Below are 12596 nucleotides of genomic sequence, written 5' to 3'. Positions count from 1 at the left end.
AAGGTACATTCCTACTGCGGAGTGAATGATGGCACTCCGCCCACCGTCCTCCCCACCATAAACTCCATTCCAGATCAAAAACCACCTCGTTGATTGCGAAGGGATCCTATTATTCGGAGTAGTCTCACACCTAGAGACACATCGGACCACCTACCAGGTGATTAGACAACGTACAAGATGGTCCTTTCAGATCTTGGCCGGCGCATCAACGCCGCGGTATCAAACCTCAACCGCGAACCCAATCTAGACGAGAAAGCCTTCGATTCCATGATCAAAGAGATATGTTCAGCACTATTATCAGCAGATGTCAATGTCCGACTAGTCAAGAACCTACGGAAATCGATACAGAGTACCGTCAACTTCAAAGACCTTCCGCCGCACACAACCGCGAACAGCAAAAAGCGACTGATCCAACAGGCTGTCTTTGATCACCTTGTTCAACTCGTCGACCCTCATGCCGAGCCATACAAAGCGAAGAAAGGAAAGTCCAATGTTATAATGTTTGTTGGTCTACAGGGTGCTGGCAAGACGACGACGTGTACGAAGTTGGCAAGATACTACGCACAAAGAGGGTTCAAGTCCTGTCTAGTGTGCGCTGATACATTCCGTGCTGGAGCGTACGACCAATTGAAGCAAAATGCAACGAAAGCAAAGATACCATACTATGGCTCATTGACGCAGACAGATCCAGCTGTCGTTGCTGCCGAGGGTGTTGCGCGGTTCAAGAAGGAGAAGTTCGAGATCATCATTGTGGACACGTCGGGTCGTCACAAGCAGGAGGCAGATCTGTTCGCCGAGATGGTACAAGTGCAGAATGCCATCAAGCCTGATCAGACGATTATGGTGCTGGACGGGACGATAGGCCAAGCGGCGGAAGCACAGTCAGCGGCGTTCAAGCAGACGGCTGATTTTGGCGCTATCATCATCACAAAGACAGACGGTGGAGCGTGTAAGTATTTCTTTTGCGAATGACTGTGCCATTTGTGCACGGGTCTATGGTCTCTTCCTGTTCATTGGTACAGCTTTCTGACGACGTGCAGTGGGAGGTGGTGCTATATCAGCTGTTGCAGCTACACATACACCAGTCGCCTTTCTGGGTACCGGAGAGCATATGACTGACTTGGAACGATTTGCGCCGAAGCCTTTCATCTCCAAATTGCTCGGATATGGCGACATGTCGGGATTGATCGAACATCTTCAGACAATTACCAGAGAGTCGGCAGGCATGAAGGAGACGCAGAAGCATCTGGCCGAGGGTATCTTCACGATTCGAGATATGAAGGAGCAGATTTCCAATATAGTAAGTTGGCTGTGTCCCCCAATGAGCCACCGTGGAAGAATCCCATGGGTCAAAAGCAGCTCGTCCTGGTCTTCAGTACCAGGTTTTCTGGCGTCTTCGAATATCCACTGATACTTGCCTTAGTTAAAAATGGGACCGATGTCGAAAGTCGCGAGTATGATTCCTGGTCTCAGCAATATGATGGGTGGGATGTCCGACGAGGACGGTCAAGAAAAAATCAAACGAATGATCTACATCTTCGACAGCATGACGGCGAAGGAGCTCGACTCGGACGGCAAGATCTTGCTCTCGCAGCCCACCAGGATTACTCGTATTGCCTGCGGGAGCGGAACCAGTGTCCGAGATGTCGAGGAACTTCTGACGCAGCACAAAGTCATGTCAGGGCTCGCCAAAAACTTCGGTGCGCAGAAAAAGAACATGGCCAAGGCTCAAGCGATGCTGCAAGGTGGGAACAAGCAGCAGCAGATGGCTGCAATGCAGAAAAGGGCTCAGGCCATGGGTATGGGACGTGGCATGCCTGGTGGGGACATGGGAAAGCTAATGGAGGTACGAACTCCCTATCTTAGGCTTCATGTCTGTTCCATTGCTCCTGGTATCATGTGCTAACTTTCTGGGGTAGATGATGGGGTCCATGGGAGGTGCTGGTGGCATGAATATGCAAGATATGATGAAGAATTTCGGTGGGGGCATGGGTAATATGTTTGGTGGAAGAGGTCGAGGCAGATAAGGCGGGACTCAATCATCGCCAACGTCTCGTGAAAAGGCGATTCTTGCATGGAGATTCCCATCGCCGGCACCTCATGAGCGACTCTCTGAAGGCTACACAGATCGCCCGAGAAAACTTCGCCGCCTCGACTGAGTGTCCAACCACGGCTACTTCTTAACGTCCTTACATTGTCGTTGGCGACGGACAGTGGAGTCCTGTCAGGAGTCCATTGGCCGGCAGCTGAAGATCAGCGTCCGAGATCTACCAGACGAGGAAGGACCATGCCCAAGATACGCCATGGCGATGCTTCTGACATGGAATGCCGGACTCGATCGTCGTATAGCCAAAGGCTTGTCCATCCAGACACCCCAGCTACTGAGAATCATTGGGCGCATACGGTCTTGAGTGACCAGTGGCTTAAGGAAGTGGGCCAGGAAGTCAGAGAAGGACCTGAATGTCCGTAGCTGCCGACTCCGGGGAGAACAACTTCTGTGCTTTGTTAGAAAGTTACAGAATGCAGTATGCGCACAGTGTATCAAAGCATGCCTGAATCACTCTCATGCGCCGCGCGGCGCAAGCATGCTGTGGATTCTGAGCTGTCTTCATGCTGGCCTGGGATAGTTACTGTTCAATCTAGGCTCTCATGATGCTATACAGCGTAATCCAAAGGACTGTTCTAAACCTGAAGATGGGGGATGATATGAGTTCTTGCGCGTCATTTCCACTGCTTCGTCGTGCGCTGTTGGCTCCTGCCGCCTGTGGACCTACTTATTGCACCTCGACGTTTACAAATCTCTTACACCTCGACACATATCTTACCACACCCTCACAGCGGACAGGCCGCACTCATGTGGCGGTTGTTACTGGTTTATGCCAAGCCGCCTGATGGACGGGCCAAGTGGACGATGGATATAGCTAATCCAAAGCCGGTACCGGTGTACTTGCCCACAAAATGTCAGAGTCTCATAATTCCGACCTGGCGTACGAGCCACAGTCAAGATCATGTCTCACACATATTCGAGCCGATTCCTCCCGAATGAATGTGAGCATCACCAGCAGGACCAGCAGGACCAGCAAGACAAGCAAGACCAGCAAGACCCAACACTTGAGATGGCGGTCTGCAGATGTGGCCGTGGAGCCAATTTTGTTTTTATGTGTCCATGAAATGCAACAGACAAGGCTTAGGAGCCTTGGGCCTTACCCAGAGAGAAATTGTCCTGTCGGGCAAATAATCCCGTAGACGGGACAGAAACTACAATTCATTTCGCACAAGGCCGAGATGGACCTGGCCGATGAAACGGCGAACATGTCCACAAACGGATGTGCTGCTTGTACTTATATCCTATTTTATATGCCATTTGCAAGCCCGCGGCCACAGACGATTGCACACCTGGATTCGTGGACGATTTCCAACCTTACCTTCCACATGGGTGCAAATTCCCGGGGAGACCAGCCAGGGTCTGCAGCTCTCGTTCAGATTGTTCAATCAGAGAGCTTGGATTAATATGCGGCTTGAAGTCAGTGTGGATATCTTAATGTCATGCAGGGCTTGGTGGAGGAGGTGAGGAGCCAGCACCCACAAGGTTTTCGTTTTGGGAACGGGCAGATCTGACGACTGGAGTTCCGACGTCGGCAGACCGAATTTAGTGGCCGCAAGAAGACAGCTCATGGGCCATTGGGTCCCCTCCAGGTACCTTTCTGTGGTGCTTGAGCTGTGATGAGCTTATTCTAGCCTTGGTGGTGTCGGTGGTCGGCTAAACTTCTGGTATAGCCACTGGCTGGATTGCTCAAGTACACAGTACGAGTACTATGGTTGGCCATCCGGTGCTTCGCCCCTCCATCGAGGCGAGCTGCAACTTGAGCAAGGTTACCCATAGGGCGATGTGTTGGTGCATGTGTTCGTTCAAATAACAAATTGTCCGAGCGTGGGGTGCGTCTCGTTTGCAGCATTCCTGCTGGGTATGGGCTTGCAACAGTTACTACCTTTCCTGTCGTGTGATTTCAGGTGTGCTTGTGATATATTTCCGACTTCAGCCATCAGACAAATTCATCATAATATTGTATATCAGGCCAGAATAGGTGTACAGCTGATTCTTGCTGACTTGCCCATGCTCTAGGCTAGACCAGAAAAAATTTTCTTGCCCAAGGCTAGGAGTCAGCCTGCTAGCCGGGCGAGCCCGGAGGAGGAGAGTGTCCTGACCAGAGCACACCGGGCGAAAGAATACGAAAAACCAAAACGAGGCATCCGCGGTCAATGCCGAGGTGGGAGCAACGCAGTTCCCTCCCGTCTACGAGTACTGTACTTACTACTGGAGAGGAGTGGTGTAAGCGAAGCGAAGAAAAGATCCCTGCATCTAGACTGGTGGTGGAGGCCCGGAGAGCAGTATGACACACAGAACTCACGGCTCTTGAACTGGTAATGGGCCTGTAAGGCAAGGCTCGCTAGACTCGCTAGGTGGCTAAAAAGTTCTTGCGCAGCTTGTGAGAAGTTGAGAAGACGCCGGTAGCGGGCAAAATCTTTTCGGTTGTTGCAATGGAAAGGTAATCGAAGAGAAACAACAGCCGGTGATTGGCTCGAGGAGGCTCTTATCAGCACATGCAAGATGATGGAGCTTATGCTTGGGATGGACACGATGGAGCTGGAGGAGAAACGAATAAAGCTGCCCATGATGTGTTTTCGACAAGGATGGTTGGCTCCCCCACCTTAGCTTCTGCTTCTGCTTCTTTGTCAGAGCACCATGATGGCACTGTGTAGACGGGCGACGCGGCTCTCTGTACTGTACGTTGTGCGCGCCCGTGACAGATCAATAATGCTTCCGTCTGCGCTCTGCCTTTTTCTTCCCGCCGTGCTGTGAGATCAGTCTTGACGCAATCCTTTCATTTGCCGGTACCGCATGTCACTGGAAGACAAGGCAAAAACTTCTCCGTAGTAACAGCTAAGCTGTGAATGGTCCGTGACACTAGCAACGAGGCAGCAGAAACTCTTGCAGAACCCCACACCCAAATCGGCCCAATTTATTCTTTTCTTTCTCTCGTCTACCCTCCCTCCATCCCTTCCTGTTTACCACTGTCCCAGCCTCCAGTCCGTCTGTCTGCTCATCACCACCAGACGACTCGCAAGAATCCGTTGCTGGAGCTCAACCTTGCACAGAGACAGCCTTCCTGCTGTCGAGTAAGCCCCTCATCTGCCGCGAGCAGGGTTTTTCACAGGCTCGCCTGTATACCTACACGCCAACCGATCTGACCTCTGTCGCCACCCTTCTTTCCTCGTCTGCGTTGTGAAAAAGTCGTCGCCTGTCGACCATAGGATGGGCCTTTCAACCGTGGAAACAAACAAGCAAGAGATCGAAGCACCAGAGGTTAAGGAAGAGTACACTCCATACCAGCCCGACAAGGGTTATGGATGGGGTGAGGCTTTGCCCGAGAAGCAAGGTCTCTACGATCCTAGCCTTGAGAAAGATGCATGTGGTGTAGGCTTTGCTGCGTAAGAGATCCATCAACCAAGTTTTGCGGTTTCTTGCTGACAATGCCCGCAGCCATATCAAGGGCAAGCCAAGCCACAAAATCGTCAGCGATGCGCGAAACCTCCTCTGTAACATGACCCATCGTGGTGCGGTCGGGTCAGACGCACGAGATGGTGACGGTGCTGGTGTGATGAGCTCGCTCCCTCACAAGTTCTTTGTCAAGAATTTCGCCCGCGAGGTTGGCGTGGAATTACCACCTCTTGGTCAATATGCTGCCGGCAACCTGTTCTTCAAGCCAGACACTGAGATGCTGAAACATGCCACCCTCAGTTTCGAGGAGGCCGCTCAATCATTGGGCCTGCGTACCCTCGGCTGGCGAGAGGTTCCACGAGACTCGACTCTTCTGGGTCCAGCTGCCCTTTCACGCGAACCCATAATCCTCCAACCCTTTGTCGTCCTTGCTTCCGCTTACGGGAGTGGCAATAAACCAGATGTCACCGACCCCGAACAATTCGATGATGTTGAGTTCGAGCGAAAGCTGTACATCCTAAGAAAGACAGTCTCCCACGATCCACGTTGGAAGCCCTGGTTCTACGTGTGCTCCCTAAGCAACAGAAATATCGTCTACAAGGGACAGTTGGCGCCTGTGCAGGTGTACCAGTATTACCATGATCTTGTCTCGGTAGATTATGAGGCTCACTTCGCCCTGGTGCATTCGCGTTTCTCCACAAACACTTTCCCATCGTGGGATCGGTCACAGCCCCTGCGCTGGCTTGCTCACAACGGTGAGATCAACACTCTGCGAGGCAACAAGAACTGGATGAGAGCTCGTGAGGGCGTGCTGCGATCGGATCTTTTTGGCGAAGAACTCGAGAAATTGTTCCCCATCGTTGAGGATGGTGGCTCAGACTCTGCCGCCTTTGACAACGTCCTGGAGCTTTTGGTCATGAACCGTGTGCTTTCTTTGCCCGAAGCCGTCATGATGATGGTGCCTGAGGCATGGCAGGGTAACAATGCCATGGACGCTGGTAAAGCCGCTTTCTACGAATACGCAGCCAACTTGATGGAGCCGTGGGACGGCCCTGCGCTCTTCACATTTTCAGACGGTCGATACTGTGGCGCCAACTTGGACCGAAATGGTCTGAGACCTTGCCGTTACTACGTGACGGATGATGATCGAATCATCTGCGCCTCGGAAGTAGGTACTATTGCGATCGAACCCGAGAGAGTGATCCTCAAGGGGCGCCTGCAACCCGGAAAGATGCTTCTGGTTGATACTGAAGCTGGGCGCATCATTGATGACGCTGAACTCAAAGCCACTGTCGCAAGCCGACAACCTTTCCAACAGTGGCTGGACAAGAACCTCATGAAAATGCCTCAAATCTATGAGGCATTGTCCAAGGAATCCGACCTGAATTATAAACTTACGGACACCAGCGTTCAAGAAGACCCTAGACTAAAAGCATTCGGATACTCCTTCGAGCAGGTTAGTCTGCTTCTTGCACCAATGGCTGCCGACTCAAAGGAAGCACTTGGATCTATGGGTAACGATGCACCTCTTGCATGTCTTGCACAGCAACCACGACTTCTATATGAATATTTCAGACAGCTATTCGCCCAGGTGACAAACCCGCCTATCGACCCTATTCGAGAAGCGATTGTCATGTCTCTGGAGTGCTACGTTGGTCCTCAGGGCAATTTGCTCGAGATGGACGAGTCACAGTGCGGCAGACTGTTGCTTCCATCTCCAATTTTGGAGACGGAAACTTTCAATGCGCTGAAGAACATCAACCAGTACAACAAGGACTGGACTGTTCGGACTATTGACATCACTTTTGATAAATCAAACGGTGTCGACGGCTTCATGAAGGCTCTCGACGACATCTGCGACGAAGCTACAGCTGCAATCGAGCAAGGTGATAAGATCATCATCCTGTCTGATCGAGCTACCAGTGAAGAGCGGGTTTCTGTGCCTACTTTACTTGCCACTGGTTTGGTTCATCATCACTTGGTGCGCAACAAGTGGCGATCTAGAGTGGCGCTCATTGCCGAGACTGCTGATGCCAGAGAAGTCCACCACATGTGTGTCCTCGTCGGCTACGGTGCTGATGGTATCAACCCTTACCTGGCTATCGAATGCATTCTGAAGCTCAACCGTGAGGGCATCATCAAGAAGAAGCTCACTGATCAGCAACTGATCGCTAACTACAAGGCTTCTTGCGACGGAGGTATTCTGAAAGTCATGAGCAAGATGGGTATTTCCACTCTGCAGTCATACAAGGGAGCTCAGATCTTTGAAGCATTGGGTATTGACGACACTGTGGTTGACCGATGCTTCGCTGGTACTGCCACTCGTGTTCGTGGTATGACCTTCGAGTTGATTGCCGAAGACTCATTCGCTATCCATGAACAAGGTTATCCTTCGAGACATATCCGAGATGTCCCAGGATTGCCTGAAACCGGAGAGTACCATTGGCGCGATGGTGGTGAGAACCACATCAACGACCCTGTCAGCATTGCAAACATTCAGGATGCCGTTCGAACCCACAACGATAAGTCGTACGAGGCCTACTCTCTTTCCGAGTATGAGCAGATCAAGAACTGCACACTCCGCGGCCTGCTCGATTTCGATTTCGAACAACGCCAGCCCGTGCCAATTGACCAGGTTGAGCCATGGACGGAAATTGTACGACGATTTGTTACAGGTGCCATGTCCTACGGATCAATTTCTATGGAGGCTCACTCCACATTGGCCGTCGCCATGAATCGTCTTGGTGGGAAGTCCAACACCGGTGAAGGTGGTGAGGATCCTGAACGAAGTCTGAAGATGGAAAATGGCGACTCCATGCGCTCGGCCATCAAGCAGATTGCTTCTGGGCGGTTTGGTGTCACGTCAAACTACCTTGCTGACTCCGATGAGCTTCAGATCAAAATGGCTCAGGGTGCCAAGCCTGGTGAAGGTGGTGAACTGCCTGGTCATAAAGTTTCTGAGCCAATTGCTCGCACCAGACACTCTACTCCGGGTGTCGGCCTCATTTCGCCTCCTCCTCATCACGACATCTATTCAATTGAGGACTTGAAACAGTTGATTTACGATCTGAAGTGCTCGAACCCCCGCGCCAGGGTCTCTGTCAAGCTTGTGTCAGAAGTCGGCGTCGGTATCGTCGCGGCTGGTGTTGCAAAGGCCAAGGCCGACCACATCCTGATCTCTGGCCATGACGGTGGTACGGGTGCTTCGAGATGGACCGGTATCAAATATGCCGGTCTTCCGTGGGAATTGGGTTTGGCCGAAACCCATCAGACCTTGGTTCTCAACGATCTGCGAGGCCGTGTCATTGTGCAGACTGACGGTCAGATCCGAACTGGACGTGATGTCGCTATTGCTTGTCTGCTTGGCGCGGAGGAATGGGGTTTTGCCACCACACCTCTCATCGCCATGGGTTGTATCATGATGCGCAAGGTAAGCATTAATCCAGCCATGTACAAGAACTCAAAAGCTAACCTGTCTAGTGCCATCTGAACACCTGCCCTGTCGGCATTGCTACTCAAGATCCTCTACTCAGAAAGAAATTCCAGGGCACTCCGGAGCACGTCATCAACTTCTTTTACTACATTGCCAATGAGCTTCGTGCAATCATGGCCCGTCTTGGTTTGAGATCTGTCAATGAGATGGTCGGTCGAGCCGAGCTCTTGAAGGTTCGTGACGACCTTCGCTCACGGAAAACCGAAAACCTCGACCTGTCTCTTATTTTGACCCCCGCACACTCCATCCGTCCAGGTGTTGCCACCTACAATGTCCGCAAACAGGATCATAAGTTGCATACCCGTCTCGACAACAAGCTCATCTCAGAGTCCGAACTCGCTCTCGAGAAGGGTCTGCCATGTCGGATTGAAACCGACATTGTCAACACTGACCGGACACTGGGTGCCACCTTGTCCTACCAAATCAGCAAGCGCTATGGCGAGGCTGGTCTTCCTCAAGATACCATCCACGTCAATATCAGAGGCTCTGCTGGTCAATCATTCGGTGCTTATCTCGCTCCTGGTGTTACTCTTGAGCTCGAGGGTGATTCCAACGACTACGTCGGCAAAGGCCTTTCTGGCGGCCGTCTGATCATCTATCCTCCTCGCAGCGCTGTTTACAAGGCCGAGGAGAACATCTTGATCGGCAATGTCTGCCTCTACGGTGCTACCAGCGGCACATGTTACTTCCGTGGTGTCGCTGCTGAACGTTTCGCAGTCCGAAACTCTGGTGCCAATGCTGTTGTCGAAGGTGTCGGTGACCACGGTTGCGAGTACATGACTGGTGGCCGCATCGTTGTCCTTGGTAGCACTGGCCGCAACTTCGCTGCTGGTATGTCTGGAGGTATCGCGTATGTGCTCGATATGAACCAAGATTTCCACTCCAAGATCAACATGGAAATGGTTGAAGTTTCTGGTGTTGAGGATCCATCCGAGATCGCCTTCCTTCGAGGCATGATCGAGGATCACCATCACTACACTGGTTCCGAGCTTGCTGCCCGTATACTTCTCGAATTCAACCGCGCCCTCCCACGATTTGTCAAGGTGCTTCCCACCGACTATAAGAGAGTATTGGCCGAGCAAGCCAAGAAGGCTGAGGAAGCCAAAAAGGCAGAATATCCTCTCCCATTGCTCCCTGGCAACCCAGTTCGAAACCTTCATCAAGAACAGCGCAATGCCGCACAAGACAAGGAGGCCCAGCAGAAGAAGGCTGACATGCTCGATATTGAGGAAGGAATCAACGGAGATGCAGACAAGGCTAAGCAGAAGGCGGCATTGGTCCTGGACAAGACCCGTGGTTTCATGAAGTATACTCGCCGTAGCGAGAAGTATCGCAACGTCAAGACCAGAGTCAAGGACTGGGGCGAGCTGTCGTCGCGCCTCAATGAAGACGAGCTCAAATATCAAGCTGCTCGATGCATGGATTGCGGTGTTCCATTCTGTCAATCGGATACCGGATGTCCGATTTCCAACATCATTCCCAAGTGGAATGAGCTTGTCTTTCAAGTAGGTGTCTCTCTTTCCCTTCATACAGATAACATACTGACAAAACCAGAACCAGTGGAAAGACGCTCTCAACCGTCTGCTGATGACCAACAACTTCCCTGAGTTTACTGGTCGTGTCTGCCCTGCTCCTTGCGAAGGTGCTTGCGTTTTGGGAATCAACGAAGACCCTGTCGGCATCAAGAGCATTGAGTGTGCCATCATTGACAAAGGCTTCGAGGAGGGCTGGATGGTTCCAAACCCGCCGACTGAACGCACTGGCAAGAAGGTTGCCGTCATCGGATCTGGGCCTGCTGGTCTTGCTGCTGCGGATCAGCTCAACCGTGCCGGACACACCGTCACAGTCTACGAGAAATCCGATCGCGTTGGTGGTTTGTTGATGTACGGCATTCCCAACATGAAGCTCGACAAACGCATTGTCCAACGACGAGTCGATCTCATGGCCGCTGAAGGTGTCAACTTCGTGACTGGCGTCATGGTTGGCCCGGGCGAAGAGGTCAGCTTGGAGTCACTCCGCCAGAGCAACGACGCAGTCGTCATCTCGACTGGTGCGCAAGTTCCCCGTGACTTGAAAATCAAGAACAGAGAAGCGGAAGGCATTCATTTCGCCATGGAGTTCCTCCACGCAAACACCAAGTCTCTGCTCGACTCCGAACTAGGTGACGGCAAGTACATTACAGCTAAGGACAAGCATGTCATCGTCATTGGCGGTGGCGATACTGGTAATGACTGCATTGGTACTTCTCTTCGACATGGTGCCAAGTCCATCACCAACTTCGAGCTCTTGCCTCAACCCCCACCAGAGCGTGCCCGCGACAATCCATGGCCACAATGGCCTAGAATCTACCGTGTTGACTATGGCCACACCGAGGTTAAACAGCACTATGGCAAGGATCCCCGTGAGTACTGTGTCATGACCAAGGACTTCGCTGTGGAAGACGGTCGGGTCGTCGGTATCAACACCAACCGTGTGGAATGGAGCAAGTCAGCCACGGGTGCGTGGGAGATGAAACCCAAGGAAGGTAGCGAGGAATACTTCCCAGCCGACCTTGTCCTTCTGTCCATGGGTTTCCTTGGTCCAGATGATCGGTTGTTCAACTCCGAGATCGAGCTCGATGCGCGCAAGAACATCAAGACTCCGAAGAACATGTACAACACCAACCTTCCTGGAGTCTTTGCTGCTGGCGACTGCCGTCGCGGCCAGTCTCTCATTGTCTGGGGCATCAACGAAGGGCGACAGTGCGCACGACAGGTGGACAGTTTCTTGATGCACACCGGCTCTATCCTGCCTGTCACTGGAGGTATTGTTCGCCGTGCTCAGCATGACTCTGTGCCATCTCCACGAGTGCCCAAGGCCCAGAAGGAAGCTGATATGGCTCACGCCAGTGAGGAGTTCAAGCGTGCCCCCGAGATCAAGGCTCAAGCTTGAGTGGCTCGGGGACGGCATATATGAGTGGAACTTGAGCATTGGGGTGGCCGGGTTACGACATGAAATATTAAGGGGCGGCTCTTTCGTCATTCAATATTCGGTTCGGTATGGCAAGCGCATTCGGTCCGTGGATTCTCCTATACCCCCTGACGAAGCGCTTCATGGATTGCGAGATGAAGGAGGTTCTTACTTGATATTACGGCATTGCAGCTCTCAGGTTTTGATGATGATGGGGTATGATTTCACTTCTTACGATCGTTCCTGAGCGAAGGAGTTCCAGTCTTCGCACAAATTCAGTCGTTTCATTCAAGGATTTGCAGATTGGTCGAAAATTGGGGAAAATGAAGCCATGGATATGAGTATTAAACATCAGAGACGATACTGCAGACTGCCAACGGGAAGTGTATCATTATGGACAGCGGTAGATTGCACAAAATATATTTATTGAATACTGACGTTCTTTGCTCCCCGATTGGCAATGCCATATGCCTGACTCTCAGGTACCTGGCCTCGCTGGTAATGTGTTTTCAAATACGCTTAATAGACACGGAGCACACGTACTGTAGTGCACTGTAGGTAGCGAGCCGGTTTCGGAAAAGGGTGGCACTGTTCTGACGGCAGGAGTTCGTCGGCTTCACATAGACGTGCTTGACGTGGTACTCGTTGTCTATC

At 51.9% G+C, this 12596-nt stretch overlaps 2 protein-coding genes across 2 annotated transcripts; both read left to right on the top strand.

Moving 5' to 3' along the window:
* Positions 1–81: 81 nt before the first annotated feature.
* On the top strand, positions 82–2643 carry PV05_06185 (signal recognition particle protein SRP54). Its single transcript, XM_013458902.1, has 4 exons — positions 82–949; positions 1041–1300; positions 1424–1846; positions 1920–2643. Exons 1-4 carry the CDS (start codon positions 178–180, stop codon positions 2025–2027), a joined length of 1563 nt encoding a protein of 520 aa, XP_013314356.1. The 5' UTR covers positions 82–177; the 3' UTR covers positions 2028–2643.
* A 2225-nt stretch (positions 2644–4868) lies between these two features.
* On the top strand, positions 4869–12379 carry PV05_06184 (uncharacterized protein). Its single transcript, XM_013458901.1, has 4 exons — positions 4869–5490; positions 5543–8930; positions 8981–10498; positions 10548–12379. The coding sequence occupies exons 1-4, from the start codon at positions 5315–5317 to the stop codon at positions 11922–11924; spliced, it is 6459 nt and encodes a 2152-aa protein (XP_013314355.1). The 5' UTR covers positions 4869–5314; the 3' UTR covers positions 11925–12379.
* Positions 12380–12596: the final 217 nt, after the last annotated feature.

This window comes from Exophiala xenobiotica (genome assembly GCF_000835505.1).
Source record: "Exophiala xenobiotica strain CBS 118157 unplaced genomic scaffold supercont1.4, whole genome shotgun sequence".
Taxonomy (NCBI): domain Eukaryota; kingdom Fungi; phylum Ascomycota; class Eurotiomycetes; order Chaetothyriales; family Herpotrichiellaceae; genus Exophiala; species Exophiala xenobiotica.
The sequence above is the reverse complement of the archived record's forward strand: the minus strand, read 5'-3'. Positions and strand labels throughout refer to the sequence as shown.